Source organism: Artemia franciscana, chromosome 2 (assembly GCF_032884065.1).
Source record: "Artemia franciscana chromosome 2, ASM3288406v1, whole genome shotgun sequence".
Classification (NCBI taxonomy): Eukaryota; Metazoa; Arthropoda; class Branchiopoda; order Anostraca; family Artemiidae; genus Artemia; species Artemia franciscana.
This window is the reverse complement of record NC_088864.1, coordinates 30,489,449-30,512,479: the sequence shown is the minus strand read 5'-3', so window position 1 is coordinate 30,512,479 and position 23,031 is coordinate 30,489,449. Positions and strand designations below refer to the sequence as shown.

Here is a 23,031-nt window from a genome sequence, read left to right as displayed (position 1 = left end):
ATCTGATATTTTATCATAGTTTAAGCTTCTCATGTTGCATACATAAACTGCTAGGGGTAGTTATCTTAAGTGTCTTAAGTGTTCCCAAGATATCTTAAGTGTTGACGTGGCCTGTGCCAAAATTTTATTTGTGTGTTTTCAAAGTGACGTGGCTTCATAAGCCCAAATTTCAAAAGAGGATCGCACGTATACGAGCGGTTGATTCGCTCAAACGTCAACTAAACAACAACAACAACAACAACAATAACTGCTAGGGGTAGTTAAAACAAATATGAGACAGATCGTGCAAAAAAAGGGGTTGGAAAATTTAGGTAGAAAAAAGAATGTGAATGAGAACAAGAAAAGTTCCTATTTTTCATAGGACCGAAATGTTACAGCAGAAACAGAGTTACAAAACAACAACAAAATAAAGCAACAACAAGCCAACAACTTACCCCTGCTGATGCTTGTGCATTTCATTAAGGGCCCTTGTAGCATTCTCATCAATCGTTGCATAAAGATAATAAAGCTTTCTCATTCTTTGCTCAGGAGGTAGTGTGTAAGGTACAAGACAAGTGTTGAAGAGTTTCTCGATCAAAAGTCTAAAAATAATAATAACAATCTTTTACTAAATACTCTTAAACCCTTGGTATAACATTCCTGACCAAAGATTCATAAATGACAAACAGGATAAATCTGTACCAGCATCGGTGCTTTAGTATGAGTGAAATGACGAACCTAAATTATCTCTTCCGGTATCTATTCTAAACTATTTAATTAAAACATTAATTCCGCGCCTTGACTTTATAAAAGAAAAGATTCCGTATCGAGACTTTTTTCTTCTTAAAATTCCATGAAAATGGTAACAAGGTTTTCCTTGGCCTGCTATGATTAACAAAAACAAAAACAATAAGCGAACCGGTACAGGTACAGGCGGAATCGGTAGAGAAAAATAAACGGACGAATAAAAGAGAATAAACTCACTAGAAGATGGTTTAAAACAAACAAACCCTATTTTATTTAGCGCACCCCAAAGAGAACCCTCGAAACCCACGTTGAGAGAGGAAATTCCTTAAAATTATCAATTGGCATCTTCCTTTTCTTGATATAAAGAAAAGAAACAAAGTTATTTTTCCTTTAAAGCAGGGTACTATAATCTTGAAATAGCATGTTAAACAAGCCCAATTAGTTTTCTACGCATTTGAAGGGAAGACTTTTAAAAGGAAAAAGCCATAGATAAGAATCAGTTGCAAATTCGGTTATTAAGACCAAATTGATTGTTACGAAACCACTCATAACAAAAAAAAATATTCCGTCAGCAATAGGCATTTGATTTTCTGATCATACCATAAAAAAACGATAAAATATGCTTCGAATTTAGGAGGGCGCAAAAGACACACTAGTCTCTTGGAAGGCTTGACAGACTGCAATAAATCCTTTATTTGTGGAAGTCTACGTTAATTTTCAATTTGGCCCCAATGTTCATTATAGTTTATAGTTGTTCGTTTTAAGCTGCATTTATAGCAATTACTACTCATTTTTGGTTTGATACTTTACATAAGCTAATTTTGCTCATTTTAAGTTATGAAACAGGTCTTACAGTTTGATAACAAAATTTGTTTTTGTTGTTGATTAATGCAATACAAAGAATCGGAAGTTTCTCAAAGAAAAATGTTTTTTTTCTAAGTTTTGCAGGAAAAAAAAATGTTTGAAAGAAAAGAACAACCCAACACTATTGAAAACTTAAAAGAATATCCTCTTGAAAAAACGTTCCCGATGAAGTGGTCAAAAACTACTACCAGTTAGCATTCAAATCGTTTTCTTTTTTTTTGCATATTTTTTTTTTCCTGCCTTTTTACGTAAAGAATATCGTCGCTGCTGTCGCAGAGCTTACATTTTCCTACATAATAAATATGTATTTTAAAGGAAAAATCAGCTTTAGATTGACGAAAATAACGATGAATAATAATGAACTTTAATTTAAGTTTGTTTTTTTATAATGATATAATTTTGATTTTTAAACTTCAATTACCTATCGTCCTGGCTAGGCATATAATAAGCATGCAGTATTTTGTCCTTTATCCAAGTAACCGCACGGCGTGTTGCATCAGGTACATCTGTTTCGGTGATAAATGTCTTGTAAATTAAAGCAAGCCCTTGCATGGCTTCTTTCCTGATTTTGAACTAAAAAAGAGGATCAATAAAAATGAAGCATAATTTAAATCCTAGAGAGGAAGATGGCAAAATTAGTGTAATGTAGACATCCATGAAAATATTATCAAAGATACTGACAGGACAAGCCATTTATGTACTTTTAAGACATTGCATTTATTTAGGTCGCAGATGGAAAGAACAGAAAAATAAAGCAAAAGTCTCCTTGGATAAACTTACTTGTCAAGGTCTCAAACTTTAAAAATGAGCTAGGCGACTTATATTCTAAGCCCTATCAAGAGATACATTTTATTGTTTTTATTTCAACTGAAACCCTGCGTCCTCGGGATTATTGAAGTGAGAAAAACCGTAAAAATTATCCTTTCCAACTCGAGAACTGTCCATTTATTGTATTGATCGTCCAATCCATATTTGGTCTGTCCAAACTAAATCAACCAGTCAGGACAACGCGTAAAATCTTGCATTTGCGGGAAAAGGATCTTTTGGGTAGCCATTAATTTGTCCATTTTAAGTTCTCATAAAAAAAAGTCTTATAACAAAGACAAAAGTCTAAAACTCCCCTCTCTCCAAGGTGTCTTATTTGGCACTTCTGTACCCTTTGAGTTTTTAAACGTAATTTCAAAGAAGTCAAACTGGTTTAAACAAAAAGGGGGCACTATTAATAAGAACGTAGTAAACAATAAACGTTCCTTTAACCAGTAATGAAATCATCTAGTAGTAAGCCTTTACACTTATTCTGGTTAGTAACGTTTTGTTACTGATGAGTTTAAAAAGATAATAGTCGTTATTTGCAAAGGTCGTATAAAAAAGTTAGAAATCTTCCCAAGGGGTAGGCCTAACTCAAAGATATTGCATGAAAAAATATCAACACATTACCTTTTTGTCCAAAGTTCTCTCTTTAATGAAGTTCAACAAATCTTCATTATCGGATACAACACTAAAGTCTTTTCGAATTGTAGAAACAACAGCCATAACAACTTCGTATCTAACTGCTTCCTCTGAATCATGAAGACGCAATCGAAGAGCCTCAACAATATCCTGTCTTAATTCTGGATGGTTTAAAAGAAAATGCATTGAATACTGTACACACTTCACACGTATCTTGTAGTTAATATCATTGAACCTGGAAGAATATCAACACTCGTGTTGCATCAATATAGCACACATATCAAAATAAAAAAATAAAAACTATTTTTACTTTCCCAAGGAGAATAACCCATTCTCAGGCTGTTGGTCAATCTAACAGCCAAAATATTATATTTTCACTGATATACGTTTTATTTTATTTATTTTTCAGAACAAAATAGGAAAATTAATTTCATTATTTTTATTTAAAAATTAACAAGATTCCCAAAACATTGGTACTTCGAAGCATACAGCATTTTTGGGTATTAATCATTCGTTTTCTCCTGAAAAAAAAAAGAAGATAAACTGCCCAGTTTTCAGGTTATTCGTGGTTCTAATAAACGAAAGCTCGTGGTCTCCTTGATAAAATTCTTTTTTCGCCATCAAATTAGTTTTTTGAAATTTAAAAAAAATTATAGTAATTTAAAGGGAAGACAGATTGTTTAGTGGCCAGTTCACCAGATTTGAATTTTTCCATATTTTCAATACTTTAAGGCTGATTTGGATCGGAGTTATGCTATGCAAATATATATTATTAGCTATTACTGTATCAAAATATAAGCGACAATTTTTATCAACAATTGATGTTTCCCTAAATCAATAGGAAGTAATTTCTAACAAATACTGGTGGATTGCTCCAACACAACTAAATGCTGTTGCCGAAAGTTCCTGACTGATTTTAAGCACCAGATTATTCGAAATTACGGATATAATAAAAAAAAATTTCATTTTTGAAAAAATTGTGATTTATTGTCATATCGTACAATTTTGCATTTTATCTACCCAGTTGTTTTGAACATAATTGAAGATAATGAAGGTTTACACATATGAAGCATTTCAACCCGAAATTTTACCCATGATTGCCTAGCCTGCAATAAATATTTTTACTGTCCAAAACTTGGCTACCTTCAGTGGCGTCGATCCATAAAATTTTGGGGGATGGGGTCAAATCAGTTGTTTTTGGTTTTTTCAATAAAAATACAAAAAAAGGCCTTTTCCATGGAAATAACGCCCGAAACGCATTTTTTAGTCTAAGGGTAGGGGCGGGGTAGAAACCAAGGAAAAATAGTCCTAACCCCCAAATTATATCGCTTGCTGTCTTATTAGTTTGAATTGACAGTGGTTCAAGTAATCACTGACGAACAGGTTTCACGAATCCTTAGCAAAGTACATTTTACACTCGGTTTACGTCTTTAAGTAAATTTAGTACTTCCACGGCTTACGAGGTTTTCAGCACTTCTACATAAAAAAAATGATGCCTCGATGACACCACAATCCAGCAGTCCCAGAGTAAGTTCAAATGCCTTGAGAGCAATGCTGTCCTTCACCAAGGGTCGAAAAATATGAGCAACATACTACAGATTCGTAAAATTTTTACTGTGACTTCCACTATGGTTTTTTTATCAGACACGCTAGCAACAGAAAATAAATTCGTACCTTCCAAGAAATGCCCTCCACAACTGTTTATGCTCATAAGCCAGTCTTGAATCCTTGACAGAGAACATACGAGCCAAAAGAGAGACACTTTCCATCCGCTCCTTCTCGTCAGTGCTCTTCAGTTTAAATTCAAGCTGAGGTAGAACTGATAACAAGACAGAAGGACAAATATCATTGAGCTCATAGAGCAAGTCATATATCTTTCGAGCTATATACAAATTTGACTCATCTTTGTTTCCAACTATCATCACACTTTGAAAGAACTAAATAAAACAAAATCGAATGAAAGATCTTAAGCTGGACTGGCCAGCCATTGCAAAAAACAAGAAAGAGAGAAAAAACTTCAATGAAAAAACAACAAACGAGTTAGCCTTTCATCTTTTCTCTCTACTGCCGCAGTCTCGTTTGTTGTTTTTTCATTGAAGTTTTTTCTCTCTTTGTCGTTTTTAAAAAAAAAAACACTATAATAGCTTTTTTTTGTTAATATCTAGGAATAATCAAAAGATATCATGAACAAAAAAAAACATTAATTTGTATCTTAAAATAGCAAAAATGAAGTTTCGTATATTGCAGAGACAACCACTCGGCAAGGTTGCTAGGAAAAAATCGCTAATATAAAACATCCAAAAATTTTGGCACCGTCCGTTTATAAATGCAGCCAAACTACAGATCACTTTTATTGGATTCGTTTTGCAAATACCTCATTTCTTTACATATGTGAAGAAATATGCACAAGCTATGTTCTAATTGCACATTTTAGAGAGTATTTTGACCTATTTTTCTTTGTGTAATTAACTGTCTGGTCCGCTTATTATACATTTCACACGAATGTGTAATAAACAATCTAGATCTTTAGAAGCGTTAAAAGAATCAAATATTCGGATTTTCATATATTTTTATGACCCTCCTTTTTTTACTTTTCTTTTATTATATTTAAATCTGATATTTTGCTGTTCTTCTTGTTTCCGGGTTCAAAGAACCTGGTAGGAATAAGTTTCAAAAGTTATATTTAGAAATTCGTTTTGGTTTTTATTACCTAAAAACAGAAAGAAAGCCCTCTACTTTCTAAGCAATACATGCACAAAAATAGAATGATACATTCAACTCTCCAGAATTTCATTGTTTCCATACTTTTCGTATAATTTACCCTTATTCCACTAATTTATCAAGTTAATCCCCTCATAGGAATACCTTCCTGGGTTCAGATGTAGAGCATAAAAGTTGACATTCCATTTTCAAGAATTAATTAATACTTAGACTCTTGTAGATTCAAATATTTAGATTTATAAGTTTGTTTATCGTTGAGCTACCTAAATCTCACAGCTATCGAATTTTGTGCAGATTTTCCTGACTTTTTGTATTAAAAAGAAATTTAAAAAAGAGAAAAGATTGCAAGTAGCCATCTTAAATAGTCTAGTTTTCATTTGTTTCTTCAATTTGAGGTTTGTAATAGGGGTAAACCTATACCATTAACTAGCAGCTAACAATAATATGTGAGAACTTCGTGCTGCCTGTTTTCTGTATTTATGCTTATTCTGTTGAATAATAAAACTTTCAGAAACCTTTCGATCTGGTTGACTATCATCTGCTTCTTGATAAACTTTTCTAAATAAAAGTCATGTCCGTCCTTTCCTTGTAAGAATTCATGCATCAAACCATTGCCAACGTGTCAGATGCCAAAATACTTGCTCAAAATTTCAATTAGATTTGAGACTTTCAATGAGATAAATGGAAATGCATCAACATTTTTGTTTTAGAAATTAAATATTTTTGTTCTAGAATATCTTGTTCTAGATCAATATTTTGCAAGTAAAAAAACTATATAATTGATATTCTTAATGACATTCACTAAAAGGCTTCTTCAAGCAACACGAAAGCTAGTCAGATTAAGTACTTAGTTCTCACTAATATTTTCCTGAATGCTGAAGCTCAAACTCTATACCTTCTATACAGGATTTCCACCTTAGCAGCCTCGCAAAACAAGCTACACTATCCCTCACTTTATTTATACTTCTTTTGAAATTTAGTTTCCCAATAAATCCTATTCTCTGCATTAATATTTATTTTGTTGAATCATGCATATCATACCGGTATTATGGTTTACCTGAGACATTTGAGTAGATAATCGCAGAAATTCAAGAGAGAGTTTCAAATTGACTTAAAAGCACAAAGGCCTTTCAAAAATGAAGCGCTTAATCACCCTATAAAACAATCGTGATGTTCCTTGTATCAGATTTGGCCAGGTTGACATTACTAACAAACCAAAAACCTGAGTCCATAAACAGATGATATGTGCATAGAAATAAAAAAAAAATCTAAAAGTAATTTTGTCTATTTTTTCTATTAGACTGACCAATTTAGTTCCGACGACCTCATTAAAGGATCAATTAAAATCAATTATTTTAACATTAAAGGACATTCCATCAAGCTGGGCACTCGTCTAGCTGTGGAATCCGAATTTAAAGTCCGGTATCGTAAGTCATCTAGTTTGCATTGCATATTTTATTTGCAAGATGGCGTGGTCTCTACATCTTCCAGTTCTAGTTTTTTTCATTTTTTTATGTATAAATATAAAGATAAAACTAGATAATTAAAATGTCATAATCAAAATATTAAAACTGTCTGAATAACGTAAATTCGAATTACCAGGGCAACAGATATAAGGGAATTAAAAAAAAAATCAGCTTGTCAAGGATTCCCAACTTCTTTAATTTCTCTTGCAATTTTATCGGAAGTCACTAGGAAAAAAAGAACTTATACAACTTACACTTCTAATATATGGTTGAAGGGTATCACTGCATTTAACAATCAATTCTTTTGCTAACAAATATGCATTCTTCCTCTGTGTCTTATGTGGCTCGACAATGTTAGACAGGATAATATCTAACAACTCATTGGAGACGGAATCGGATTCAGTAATTAATGGGTGCAGAAGATCCAACATAAAAGACTTCACTTTCGCCGAATGTTCGTCACTGAAAAATGAGTAAAGCAATTTGAGTGTAATCCTAAGTAAATATACAATTTTGCTATAAATTGTATACATCCACAGTTTCTGACAAACAATATATGTATATACATAAATCAGTCTTATTTGAGAGTTCGTTGGGTAAACACTTTATTTTTATTACAGAGAACCCTCCGAAGTTCTGGAAAAAAATTGAACGCCCTTGAGAACACATTTGTGCAAATAATATTCTTGAGCCTGAGTGGATAAACTATTACAAGCGTGAGTTTTCTTCTCCCGATCCTGCTCTTGAGTCAAAATTTGAAAAAGAATTAAGTACTTGTCTGAAAAAAAAAACACGAACCTTAAATACGACATTTCTAGTTTAGCCAAGTGATGTATCGTTTTATTGTCAATAACTAAAGAAAAGAAATCCCGCGGGAGTTGATGGAATTACTGCCAGACATTTTGATTATGCAAGTGCTTTTCTTTTTAATAATTTATCTCTACTTTTTCAAATGCCTATTGAAAACGGAGTTGTGCCATATCAAGGTACAGCTGGTCAAATAACCTCTATCCCGAAAAAAGGCAAAAAGGATTTTACTGTGTGTAATTCGTTCCGACCTATAATAGTTTCTAGTACTATTTTTTAAATTATTCGAGTCATTTATTTTGGATGAAATTGTTTCTAAATGTTATTTCCCACCCCACCAGTTTTGTTACCAAAAAGGTATTAGCCGGGAGCATGCCCTTTTTTCTTTAACGATTGTTATTGCTGATGCAGAAAGAAGTAAATCCCATATCATCTTTTGTGCATTAGATGTTGCTCGAGCTTTCGACTCTTGCATTTTTTTCCAAAATTTTACTTGAAGTGCATAAAAGAGGGGTAAATTTGTGCATATTACAATGCCTTCTATATATGTGCCACCACCTTAAGGCGAAGTTAAGGGGGGGGGGGGGGTCTTCCCTTTTTGATATTTTAAAAGGAGTCCGTCAAGTTGGCCTTGCCTCACCGTCTTTATTTAATAACTCTCTTTTATACGCCCAAAATTCTGGTAATTTTAGTTGTAATTACCATGGATTTAATTTGTCATTAATGACTTTCGCAGATGCCGTTTTGAATTTAAGCCGTACTTTTAGTGATTGAGAAAACACGTTTCATCAGCTTTATAATGAAAATAAGATATTGGACTTTCTATCAATGTAGAAAAAACTGCTTTCAATTTTAAAGAGACAAATGGTCCTACTCTTTTATCTTTAGCTAATGCTCCAAGTCCCCCTTTCTCAAAAATTAGCTTACCTTGGAAAGCCTATTGGAAAAAATATGAGAGAAACTGTGAAATTAGCCCTTGAAAATTTGAGGAAAAAAACTGAGAATTGCTTATGTTTCAATTGTATTTAATATTAAACACATTGATAAATTAAATCTTGCAAAAATTTATAATAGCCTAGTTGTGCCTCATCGCCTTTCTCTATGTCCGGTTTGGCAGTTTTTTAGTGAGCCTCAAAAACTATCTGTTCGTAGAGTATATTTTCGTTATGCTAAATTCCTTCTCAGTTACCCTCCTTAGACTAGAAACAGTTACTTAATTGAATAAATTCTGCCTAGTTTCGCCAATATGTGGTATTGATAAAATGCTACTTGATTTTTATTCTTCTATATCGATAGTATCTCATCCTTGGTCAGCCTTATTTATTTGATTGTCAGTTGGTGTTGATTTGTATTTATTTATAGCTTTTTTATTCTATTTTTTATTTTTCTCTTATTACTCCATCTTTAGGGCGTTTCGCACTCTTTTTGTATAACGTGGATTATAAATAAATAAATTGAATATTGAATGTTTCAGCTTTATTCAACTTTTGTTTCGGTTTGGCTTTGTCATTATGAAAAACATATCGCTAAACCTTTGTTTCTTTTAATTGTTCAGGTGGTGGGATAAAAACTCCTTTTTCTTCCAACGATTTGCCTAGTCCAAGTTTTTGCTTTTCAAAGGTATGGTAGGCATTGATGACCTTATCCATGTCAAAATCCAAAACCTAACAATCATCGCTATCATTTTCAATATGTTTGGTTCGTTTTACCTATGTTTGTTATTCGTCGTAATGAAATACATATCGCCGAACCTTTGCTCTTTTTCAACAAAGGTATGGTAGGCATTGATGACCCTATCCATGTCGAAATCCCAAACCCAATCACCAACGCTATCATTTTCAATTTTTACGGGTTTTGATTCTCGCTGCCCAGGTTGATTTTCAGTGACTCGCTCAAATGTTTGGTGTCGCATGTCTTCTAACCGCGTATGTCTTTGCTTTCATTCTCATTTTTGACTTGCTCACATGCTCGGTGTCGCATATCTTCTAGCAACGTGTGTCTTTGCGCTTCATTTTCATTTTTGAGTCACTCACTTGCTCAGTGTCGCAAGTCTTCTAACCACGTGTGTCTCTGCTCTTCATTTAAGTTTTGACACGCTCTAATTGTCGTTTTCACATATCTTCTAACCGCCCGTATCTTTGCTCTTCATGTTCATTTTTGACACGTTTTTCGATTTTGATTACTCCAAACAATTTAGCAATGGCCATTGCTTTAGCTGCCTGCATGGGTGTTGTCGCAATTGATGGTCCAAATTGTCAATTTTCACATCTTATCACGTTTGATAGTTCAGGTGTTGGTTCCAAAGAATCATCATTTATAGTAATAATCAATGTAGTAAATTTTCGTTTTTTGGGCCTGCCAACAGACATTATATTAGATAAATAATTGATACGTTGGAAATTTTTTTGTTTAGTTCTTATTAGGGAGCCCATACTTTATACATTACGTGCTTTTCTGCTTTTTTTTCTTTCTATTTCTGAGAGTGTTGACTTTCTCACGTGGCATCAGCGTTTCTCCTGTTTGGTTCTTATTAGGGAGTCCATACTTTATATGTTACGTGCTTTTCTGCTTTTCAAATAAAGTTTCTTCATTTCAAGTAACATTAATTTCAGCTTCAGTAGCTGTCTGAGAGGCACCATTATCTTACGATGCGTCTTTGGAAAAATGCCTAAACTTTGATGCCTAATTTACCAAATGTTCCAAAAACAAAAACAAGTCGGCCAACAACACGAAGAAGAGTCCTTACTTCACCACGTCAATTCCTTTTTCCTCCAACCCAAAACTCATCAAAACGGCATCAATCGTGCCTCGTTACGTATTTTATGAAGCACTACAATGATGACCTTCTTGAAAATGCTGTTGGAAGTAATGATAATTCATTTTTATGTCAATCCATTTTATTGTATGTTAAATTTTCTTGTCGTGCGACGTCCGCTTCTATCCATTCCAAAAAGAGAGTTGAAGTTAAATTATGTTTCTTGCAAAATATACCACTAAACTTGGCCAACAGAGAACAAGTCGAATATAAAACACACTATATAGACATAATTCAGAAATTAAATGATAGCACTTACTTGACTATTTTAAAGACAAGAGCGGCAAGGGCACAAAAAATTTCCTGTGAATCCTCAAGGTCAAAGCACATGTTAAAGGACTTAACGTAAGCAAGGTTCTCAAGCAAATAAAAATATCGCTTAAAAGCTGGATCCTTGGGGTCACGCAGTCCATTCAGTTGACGTATGAGGAACATAAAAATGGACTGAAAGTAAAAAAGAAGCACAATTAGTAATATTAATGCGGGTGGCGTAATTTCATCAACATATTGGGTGAGGAGGGGGGGGGGGAAGTTGGAGCAAATTTCCCAAATAAAGTGAAAATGATAGTGAAAAGGAAACATTACCCATATAGTACCATAAGGGTAAAGGTATACTAAAGAAAACTGACCTGTTTCTCTGGATGCTTGAATTATGCAGGCTTATCTTAGTTGCTAACCATGCCCCATAGCGTATTACGCCCCTGTTAATGCATTGATCATACTGATATATTCATAGAGGAAGTGACAAAGTCATTTAGGTCAAAAATTCCTCAAATTCAATTTTTCAAAAGAAAATTTATTAAGAAAAATTTTCCAAATGAAAATTAGAATACTCATAAATGCGGCTTCTATAGTAAAAAACAAAATTAATACATTAATACTGTTAATTCAGCATACAACATAAGATATTGATGTTATACCCGGAAATCATCTTGGCAATATTTAGATATAATAAAAACTAAATTATATCAAATACTGAATCTAGGATACATTATTTTTTGTCATTTTATTTAGGTGATCGCTATGAGTCATAAGGAAATCATGACTTTGTCTAACAATAACTCATGAATTTGCTTAATTTATGACCTCTAAAATATTATTTTCCAGAAGTCTTGCTTTTCTCTTCTTTTCTCTGTGTAAAATTGATTTAGAGAACAAAACAAGTATAAGCGCCTAAAATGAGCGAAGTATTGTAGAGATATATATATCAGAGTCTTGATATATATCAGAGTCTTGATATTGATTAAATGAAACAAAGTAGTTTTTTAAACTGAAAGTAAGGAGCGACATTAAAACTTAAAACGAACAGAAATTACTCCGTATATGAAATGGGTTGTCCCTTCCGCAATCCCTCGCTCTTTACGCTAAAGCTTTTAATTGTTTTAAAAAGCAAAATTGTGGCAAAGAGTCAAACTTTAGCGTAAAGAGCGAGGGATTGCGGAGGGGACAACCCATTTCATATACGGAGTAATTTCTGTTCGTTTTAAATTTTAATGTCGCTCCTTACTTTCAGTTTAAAAAACTAGTTTTTTTATTTAATTTCTGAACGTTTTTGAATTAATGCATTTTTGATTTTGGCTCTCCGCACATAAATTATTAGAATGAAATTTTCATATTAATTCTTTTTTGGCTAAATGGCTTTCTCTTAGTTCTGATCAGACGATTTTGAGAAATAAGGGTTGGGGAAGGAGGCCTACTTGCCCTCCAATTTTTCGGTTACTTAAAAAGGCAACTAGACCTTTCAATTTTTAACGAACGTTTTTATTAGTAAAAAATATACGTAACTTAAGAATTAACTTACGTAACAAACTTTTATATTCTTATATTTTTTATTATGTATATGAGGGGGTTTGTCCCCTCGTTAATACCACGCTCTTTACAATAAATCTTAAGTTTTGTCCCAATTCTTTAAGAATGACCCCTGAATCAGAAAGACCGTAGAATAAATAGTTGAAATTACAAAAAATACTTTAGCTTAAAGAGCAAGGTATTTATCTCCTCCTAAATAACTCGCTCTTTATGCTAAAGTATTTTTAGAACCCCTCATATGCATAATAATCTCTGTTCGTTTTAAGTTTTAATGCTACTCCTTACTTTCAGTTGAAAAAACTTTTTCATGTTTATTTTTTTATTGTTTTTTTTATGTTAATGCTAGAAAATCCCGCGCCCTTTTCACTGAATTTCTCTTCCCCCTTGACATATTCCTCCAAGGTAAGATCCTCCCACATAGCCCCATCTCCTCAACACCACCCCCAAACCGAAAAAAAAAACCTGAAAACGTCTGTACACTTTCCAATAACCATTACTGTATGTAAACACTGGACAAAGTTTGTAACTTGCAGCCCCTCCCCCAGGGACTTTGGGGGAGTGAGTCATTCCAAAGACATAGTTATGATGGTTTTCAACTATGCGGAACAAAATGGCTATCTCAAAATTTTGATCCGTTGACTTTGGAAAAAAAGAGCGTGGGAGGGGGCCTAGGTGCCCTCCAATTTTTTTGGTCACTTAAAAAGGGCACTAGAACTTTTCATTTCCGTTAGAATGAGCCCTAGTGCGAGATTCTAGGACCACTTGGTCGATACGATGACCCCTGGGAAAAAAAAAACAAAAAAAGAACCAAAAAAAATAAACACGCAACCGTGATCTGTCTTCTGGCAAAAAAAACGAAATTCCACATTTTTGTAGATAGGAGCTTGAAATTTTTGCTATAGGGTTCTCTGATACGCTGAATACGATAGTGTGATTTTCGTTAAGATTCTTTGACTTTTAGGGGATGTTTCCCCCTATTTTCCAAAATAAGGCAAATTTTCTCAGGCTCGTAACTTTTTATGACAAAGATTAAATTTGATGAAACTTATATATTTAGAATCAGCATGAAAATTCGATTGTTTTGGTGTATCTTTTAGCATCAAAATTCCGTTTTTTAGAGTTTCGTTTACTATTGAGCCGGGTCGCTCCTTAGTACAGTTCGTTACCACGAACTGTTTGATATAATATATACTACTACTAATAACTCACTGCAGCACCAAGCCGCCTGAGGCCAACACAGCTACGCACGCTCCTCCTCCAACCTAATCTATTTAAAGCCTCCCTCTTTACACCCTCCCAGGAAGTTCCCATTTCCTTTAAATCCTTATTTATGACATCCTCCCAACCCAGACAAGGACGACCTGCTTTCCGTGTAGCCCCAGACGGTTGGCCAAAAAGGACAATCTTCGGTAATCTGTCATCCTTCATCCGTAGAACGTGGCCTAGCCATCTCAACCTTTCTTTCATTATAGCCCCAGAAAGCGGGATTGAACCACACTTTTCGTACAACCTACTGTTTGAAATACGGATATATATATATATATCAGTGCCTTAAACAAGGAACTTCAAACTTTCTGTACTTTTTCGAAACTACTTATTTTCATGGATCATTCAAGAGGAGAAATTCGAAAGAATTTGAGCCATTTTATCTGTTAATAGGTGTATCTTGTCGCAACTAGGCATTGACTTGATATATACAAGATCTAAATTGAAACAATAAGCGCGTTCATCCGTAATGAGATAATTATTTGGAAACTGGAATCAAGAAATCAGAGATTCATCAAGAATCGGACTCAGTACAAGGATCATCAGAATTTTTCCGATTCTTTAATGATTCTACCGTCAACCCTTATTTTCGAAAGAAAATAGTTCAAAATCTCTTAGTCATATTGTATCATTTTTGACTTTTGCGAGATTGTGATCCTAATTTTCCAATTTCCTTTGAGTACTACTTTTTAATTGGTATTTTGTGCTAAAATATGTCAAACATATCTAAGTGAGGACAATTTCACACATTCTTGAAAGATTATATCTTTGTATTTTCAAAAACAAGTTCAGTGTTTACACTGTTATATCAAACGGAATTCATAGTCAATAAGCTCTTTTAGGAAGGAAAATTAATTAATTTTTTAGCCTAGAAGTATTCCTGACAATGTAACTCTTTTGACCAAGTCTAAAAAGTCAATTTTTTAGAACTTCTCTGAAATTACGAACAAGCTTAACTTTTTTCTAAACTATACGTTAATTAAAAGTTCCCCTACACAAAGCACATATTTTATCATATAAATCGAATTAACTCACTACCGTAGGAAACAAGGGACTGAGACCACCCAATTAACCTTTCACCATGATCAGATAGAATATGTTGAGGGTTATCCCATAGAAAAAATTTTAGGGTATTTTCAAAAGTTAGGGAAATGGTGATATAAGTTGTTCCCACAGTTTAAAAGGAATAGTTTTTTTGTTGTTTAAATAAATAAAAAAAAAGTTTTCTTAACTGCAAGCAAGGAGCGACGTCAAAACTAAAAACGAACAGGAATTATTCCGTATATAAAAGGGGTTGTCCCCTCCTCAACGTCTCGCTCTTTACGGTAAAGTTTGACTCTTTCTCACAATTCTACTTTTTAGAATCATAAAAAAATAACAATTTGTCTTTTTATTTTAAAAATTACACAAACAATTTATTTTTGTGAGAGGGAATGAGAGAGTTATAAATTTGAAACAGAAATAGGAATGCAACGTTTACTAGCTTTTTCAAATATCCGAATTTATTATTGCGCCCTCAAATCTACTGGAACCAAAGTTGAGGGGTTTACTGATGCACACCTTCACTCCTATTCAAGGGTACCATTTGCTCATTTTAAACCTTGATCGCAATTTTGAGTAAAGTTTACTCTACTTCTCAAATTACCATTAAGGATGTAATAAACCAGAGTTGTTTGACTCTGGAATTATCATTTGGAAAAACAAGAAGAATCTTATATAGTGAATATGCTCTGAACGACTGGTAACTCCCAGATCTGAAAATTATGAATTTTATACATTGTAAAATTCATAGTATACATTGTGAAATATATTCATAATATTTATAATACAATATACATTGTAATATCTAAAACCGAAATTAGAAAGTACATACCTCTGATTGAAATATCAAAAAAAAAAGAGAAAATATAGGAATAAAATCACCTTAAGAGACTGAAATATGCGAAAAGGTATAATAGTACAGGCAAACTAGCCAAAAATATGTGTCGGCCCCATGCAAGTTGCAACAGATATGATTTTTATACCATGTTGTAGAGAGAAAAAGTTCAACAACATATCCAAAGTTGCACATTCTGGGTCGAAACAAAGCTAGTTTTTTTTTTTTTTTTTTTTTTTTTTTTTTTTTTTTTTTTTTTTTTTTTTTTTTGCTGTTTTTCGTGTCAATTTTTCCTGTTTTTTCGAAAAAAAAACTATCGGTAAATATTCGTTTTTCTGTAAATGAATTACCGTTCTAATGTGAAATGATGAGCTGAGCCCGAAAATGTAAACAAATTTGACGTACAATATACCAGAAAAAAGTTTCATAATCATCAATATGTGATTTTAGCCTTCTAATCGTTGTGACCTCTTTTTCACCATACTATCATAAGGCAACTATTCTGACATAAAATGATGAGCTGAGCCCAAAAATCAAATTAATCTGATGTAGTGTCTACTAGAAAACCCGTTTCATATTCATCAATATACCCTTTTTTATTTTCATTTGACATGTTTCTTTTAGCACTTGTTGTCCACCAATTCGTCAATTGTTGGTACAGAAAAAAAATAGTGGGCTGATAAATTAAGGTCGGCTCGTTTAGAAGACCAGTTAACGCACAGAAGGCAGCAACACCACTTTCATTACCTTTGCATGCAATAAATTATGACTGACCTTCCAGCTAGTGACGACACTTGCATTCATTCGACTTTGCTTTTCGTAACAGAGCGGGCCAGGCGACATGGATTTACTCCATGTCGCCATTTGTACATTTGACCAACCACTATGGTGGAAAGCCATGAAAAGTTGTGCAAGCTGCTGCTCCAGGAAGTACGCTCTCACATATTGTTCCAAAACTTGGATGATTCCACACTAGGATGAGCTTCCTTGGATCAGTTGGCTACATCAGGGAGAGTTCACGACTTAAAGAGGTTCTTAAACTTGTTTACACACCTAACACTGTCAGCGGGACATCTTCTCAGCGGGAAAGCAATCACCAGGGTAATACGTGGCCATTTTCTGGTTGATGCTGCGATATATACTACTCTGCTTCCCGAGGGCTTTCTCGTAGAAAGTTCCAGTGTTGCTGAATCAATACTGCAGCCTGAAGAAATATCGGAACTCAGAAACCTGTACACAAAACTTATGAACAAAGAAGAAGTCGTTGCGGATATAGAAAGAAACCCTTCCCAGGAAGAAAAGTGGGATTCGTCAATAGGAAGAGACTAGAACTGCTCCAGTACAGAACCTCGAAACTGTAGTTCCAATACTTCAAAGTAAATAATCCAGTATCCAGTATCCATTTAAATAATTTTATATCTATTCACTGTCAATAAAAAGGTATCATCCCTATTTGAACTGTTTTACTTTCGTCATGGAAAGGCAGTGTGGTCTTCGAAGTTATCTATTCCAATACTCCGATATGGTATCCATACTGCGAAATTTCCTAAGAGCCGAACGATCTGGGACATGGATCTCTACTTAAAATCCAACTCTGACATGCTACATTATCTGGCGGCATCTGGACACAATTACACAAAATCCTGCCAGCTTTACCTCCAGCGAATGGTCATGCTCCAAGAAACCCATCCTGCCGTTTATCAAGCCTTACAGAATGGGAAGCATGTGATCAGACATTCTGATAAATTCTGGATTGGGCTCTCCACGGATCTTGTCATTGAGCAGGAGCTTATGCGTTGTCTCAAAAAGGCTGGTGACCTTACCAATGGAAGTGGTATGACAGAGGTTCAAAGGTCTTTATGGGTTCTGTCTCGACCAGTCTGCTCTGCACTAAATCTTCTGATGGAGGGTATGTCACAGGTTTTCAATGGAACTAGTGAACAGCATAAGGAAACGTCCGAGCCGAGGCAGCTAAGAGACTGTAAAGACACCCAGATCGTGATCAATTTCCTAGAAAAAGGATCACCATTTAATGCTGATCATCAACTAAGAAACATCACCAACGAGCTGAAAGCCTACGAATCAGCCAACGTCGATTCTGCTAGAAATTAAGGTCTAAAAATCATTGACTCCATGTCTGAAAAACTGGTCGCTGATTTTGTGTTTCGAGGAAAACAACAGGCAGTTCAAATTACTACAAAGCAGAATCCAGGTGCAGATTGCAAAAGACTGGACCCCACTCTCCTTCTTCAGAGGTTCATCCCGCTAGCAGAGAGGGTCGGTCTCACAGAATCTGAGTACTTTCAACACGAACTGTGTTCCTACCTGGCATCATTTTTTGGAAGTTCTTGCACACTCCGGTCTTCGGACAAGCCAGAGTTTGCCAAGGCTACAGCACAGGCTTGCAATCTTGAGGAGCGCTCTACTACCCTTCCCAAAAGCATTCGATATATGATTGACGGAGGAGCTCTTCAGCACAGAATTCCAAAACGAACGATGCTCCTAAATCCTTAACCATTATGCTACTTACATGACCAAAAGTATCCATCTGACACTATTGTTTTAGACGGCTGCGATAGTGGAGCAACTATAAAGTATATGGCCCAGTCGAAGAGAAGTCGTATAATCGACTGTGAGATCTTCTTCACAGCAGATATGCAGTTGAAGATAAAAAAAGATGAGTTCTTGTCCTGCAAGAAAAACAAACCAGGTTTATCTGTGCGTTGGATGTTTATCTCCGACCAAAGGGCTTCGTCGTAGTTCAGGCACCAGGTGAAGCAGACGTCCCAATTATGCAAGCTACTGTTGACTCTTCCCGGTATTACCACACTACCGTCACCGGAGATGATACTGATCTTTTGGTTCTATTGTGTTATCATAGTGACCTATCAAGCAAGAAACTATTCTTTGCACCAGAGCCAAAGTCAAGGAAAGCTCTCTAAATTGAAAGAGAAGCTGGGCCAAGAGACATGCCATCTGATTCTTTTTGCCCACGCCATCTTAGGCTGTGACTCTACTTCACAAATCCACTGTGTAGGAAAAGGCCTTGCTCCGAAGAAGCTAATGGTAGATGTCGATTTTCGTACATCAGCTGCAGTTTTCATGCTTATGTCAGCTTCGAAGGAGGAAGTACGGGTTGCGGGAGAAGACGCTCTGATCATGATGTATGGCTCATCAAAAGAGGGAAATCTGAACTCCGCATGGAAGTTTTCAAAAAGAAGGTGGTGACAACTGCTAGAACGTTCGTCCACCCAGAACAGTTACCACCAACTTCTGATGCGGCTAAATACCACAGTTACCAAGTTCAGGAATGGAATGGAGATCCTGATTCTGAGCTTATAGCCGAGGAATGGGGTTGGGAAAATAAAGATGACTTCTTGTGTCCATTGACTACTGACGTCCCACAAGTCCCTCGTCTGCTTATGAAAATCGTGAAGTGTTCCTGTCAACTGGAATGCAGCTCAACGAGATGTAGTTGCTTTAAAAACGGCTTAGCGTGCACTGCAGCGTGTAAAACGTGCAAAGGGACAGTATGTTCTAAGTTTCCAAGAATCGAAAGCTATAACGATGAGAAGAACGTTGAAACTTAGATATCTGAACCAAAAGAATAAGTTCTGAATACTAGTCGGAGTATGATTCTGTCTTTCAAATGTTCATGAAGTTGATTCGATAATTTTATCCGTTGTGAAGACTAGTCAGTTTGTTGATAATAGTTTATTCTAAGATGGATTTTAAATGTCGGCCACTGAAAACTAGTTTCATAGATGATTTCTTTTTTTTTATATTTTTCATGCTTTAACAAACATCTTGCAATCATTTTTTTTAGGCCGAATTATCAGGTGATGAAGCCAGCGACGATCAGATTCAGGCTAACTAATTAGTAGATCTCAAAACCGACAATTTAACCAGCGAAAGATGACCTGGTAAAGAAAGGGGGTCAAGACGACGAGAAGCGAAAAATCTCATATTGATAATTACGAAACTTTTTTGTATACACCAAATTTGACTCCTTTTTCGCTCTCATCTCGTCTTTTTTGCATCGGAATAATAATTCAGTTCAAGAAAAAATCACTTCCTTTGCAATTTGTTTGGGGTCAAACTCTAGTTTGCTTGTACTACAAAGGACTTTATTTTATAGTGGGGTCAAACTGGAAAAAAAAGCAACCAGAAAAAAGGACTATAAATGTAGAACTTGACACATCTCAAAAGTTTCCATATGCATAATCTTGTCGACACAATATATTATAAGAAAAGCACAATAAAACTTCCTAAGAACAGGAGTCCTAGACTGCGAGGCAGAATCAGAATCGGGAATATGCCGACATCGTCTCGTGATAGGAGGAGAAGAACGGCCGTAATTCCCACTGCCCAAACGAAAAGAGGAATACGATCAATAGATATTGATTGAGGCCGAGTAGCGATTACAAGTGACACTTACCTAAGCCCCATTGATAATGAACTTATAAATTCCCACGCTTTATGTTATTTTTATTCACAAACTACTATTCTAGAACCGACCTCTAATAATAGCATACCTGATAAGCGATTGCTGTTCCGCAGTAAGTTACTGAATATTGTGAACATGATTTTAGAAAAAGGAGAAGTACCTAGCAACCTTGGGACACTCTAATTAACCCGTACATAAGAAAGGTGATAAGAGTGAGTGAGATAATTATACAAACAATAGCATGGTTTCTGTAAGTAACAAATTACTCAGTATGATGATACTTTTTAGAATAACAGATGCAATGAAGATTAAATATAGGAATAATGTGGTTTTAGGAGGGGAAAAGAATGTGTCGACCAAACTTTCACTCTTATATTAATAATCGAGAATCACCTGAGTCATTAAACGCCTTTAGTCCTCAGTTTTATAGATTGTGAGCAAGCGGTTGATTCAGCTGATAGAAGAACTTTAGCGAAGGTCTTATCCTTGTACAGTATACCAGACAAATACAATAAAGTGATTAGTGCAATATATGAAAATAACATTGTGGCAATTAAGGCAAGAAACGAGGTTAGCAGCTGGTTTCGTATTTAATCAGGATTTAAGCCGGATTGCGCTCTATATCCATTTATGTCGATCGTTTTGATGGACTTTGTCTTGAGGAACATAGCAAAAGCAATGGGAGAACACGGGATCAAATGGAAAAGTAAAACTCACTTGGATAACGATTATGCTGATGATTTAAGCATCCTAGATCAATATGTTTGCAAAATGAATGAAGTTGAAACTAAGTCGATAAGGCTAGGAATACGTGGCGATGAAAAGGTGATGTGGGTAACGAAACGATCGATCAAGTGGACAGCTTAACTTACCAAGGTAGTCTTATTAGTAAAGACGGTGCACTGAAGATGTTAGAACTAGAATAGCCGAGGCCCAGGGTTTTTATTCACAGTTGAAAAGTTTGGAAGAATAGGAGAATTCTGCAAACCAAGATTAGAATATTCAAAGCTACAGTGATGACAGCGGTGAAGTATGGTTCTGCAGTATGGGCGCCCTGAAAAACGGAGGAAGATTTGCCAGATGTTTTTCAGAGATGTTTTCTAGATTGTTTTGGTATCAGACTGACTGACTGTATCTCAAACAGCAGACTGTATGAAAAGTATGGTTCAATCCAGCTTTCAGGGCTATAAAAAGTAAAAGATTGAGATGGGTAGGGTAAGTTCTGCGGATGAAGGATGACATATTGTCAAAGATTGTCGTTGTCGGTCAACCTTCTAGAGTCAAACGAAAAGCAGGTCGTCCCTTGATAGGGTGGGACGAAATCGTAAGGAAAGATTTAAGGGAAATGGGAACTTTTTGGGAAGGGGTAAAGAGTGAGGCATTGAATAGATTGGGATTGAAAATGCGGCTTGGCGCTACAGTGAGTTGTTATTAGTAGTGGTTGTGGTAGTATATTAGCGTTCAAAAAGGCATTATGTAAAATGACTTCCCATGCTTGAAATACCATTCAATGCTTTACACTTTAATTTAGTTATTTGGAGTTGTTTGGAGAAGAATCCATTTTAGTTTAGTGTTTTGTTCTTTTAGGTTCGTTTTGCTTTTGTTTTGATTTTAAGCCTTTATCTGTAAACCGTTTACTCCTCATTTACTCTTGTGCACTAAGGACAATCGAGCGGAGGTCCCGACAAAAATATCTGCTCATTTATCCTTCTATTTTCACTAGCTGGAAATATCCCTTTCTTATTTTTCACAATTTGCTTCATTTTAACAGTGCAAAAGCTCTTTACTTACAAAAATTTGTTACATTCCTGAGCCCCAACTGCAAAAAAAAAAAAAATCATTGGCTCTGAGCCCAGTTACTATGGCGCTCGTAAGCCCTATGTAAATCATCAGTTTTATTTGAAACTTTCGCGAACTCACACTTTAGCCCAAAGTTTTATAATCAGAAACTTACCTTGATATGATCTGGATCAATATAAGGTGCTTCAGGTGCATATATTCTAAGAACGTCAGCAATACAGCAAGCAATAAGTAGCTGGACATCCCTTGAATCATGGTTCATAAAAGCATCTTGAGCCAGGTGCATTGCAAGGGGTGTGAACTTTCGAAGGCTTCCATCATCTTGACCCATTGTTTGAAGGATGTGTGCCAGTGTCTGTTAATAAATATTTAGTTCTGGAAGTGCTGCTGAATTATAATTGCAGGTCCTGCTTATTAAAATTATAATTGCAGCCAAACAATTATAATGGTTAAATCTCAGGTGCGTGGATCTTTTAGCCCTAGGAGGCAAGGATCCAAAGATTTCTGAAGGTGGGCAGGGGTGATATTTCAAAAAAAATACAATGTTAAGCCAAATTTTGTATTTAACTACATTGATCTTATCCATCTCTCTGACATTTCTCTTCCCATCCTTCATTCAGATATTTAATTAGATATTTTGTACTAAATAGATGTGTCTTAAGAACAGTAGGAGCGGCATCCGTTCTTTACCGCAAATGAAATTGACTACTACAACATACAAAACCAACAAAATTTAAAGTCATTACTCTCCATTACAAACAACGACTTTCTTTAATGAAAATCTGCAGTCACCCTTGCTTCAACCATGCTTACTGTGACCAATATATGCTTCCAATTATCTAAATTGCATTTTAATGCTACTAATGTATCAAGTTTGCATATAACGTGCAATCGTTTAGTTTCGTTGATTTATCTTCTATACTCACATATCATAAATTCATAAACATAATGGCCTTTTTAAAATAACAGAATAAGCCAATAAAAA

General features: G+C 35.0%; 1 protein-coding gene across 6 annotated transcripts in view; it reads right to left on the bottom strand.

Moving 5' to 3' along the window:
- LOC136040082 (sister chromatid cohesion protein PDS5 homolog B-like) overlaps nt 1-23,031 on the bottom strand; it is a 112,070-nt gene that overhangs the window by 57,888 nt on the left and 31,151 nt on the right. For all 6 annotated transcript variants that reach the window (XM_065724160.1, XM_065724195.1, XM_065724198.1 and 3 more), the window contains exons 3-9: nt 22,201-22,401; nt 11,108-11,292; nt 7,481-7,688; nt 4,714-4,976; nt 3,028-3,274; nt 2,012-2,163; nt 435-581 (exon numbers count right to left, since the gene is read on the bottom strand). In XM_065724160.1, coding sequence (XP_065580232.1) covers nt 435-581; nt 2,012-2,163; nt 3,028-3,274; nt 4,714-4,976; nt 7,481-7,688; nt 11,108-11,292; nt 22,201-22,401 — 1,403 coding nt within the window. The remainder of the gene's footprint in view (nt 1-434; nt 582-2,011; nt 2,164-3,027; nt 3,275-4,713; nt 4,977-7,480; nt 7,689-11,107; nt 11,293-22,200; nt 22,402-23,031) is intronic.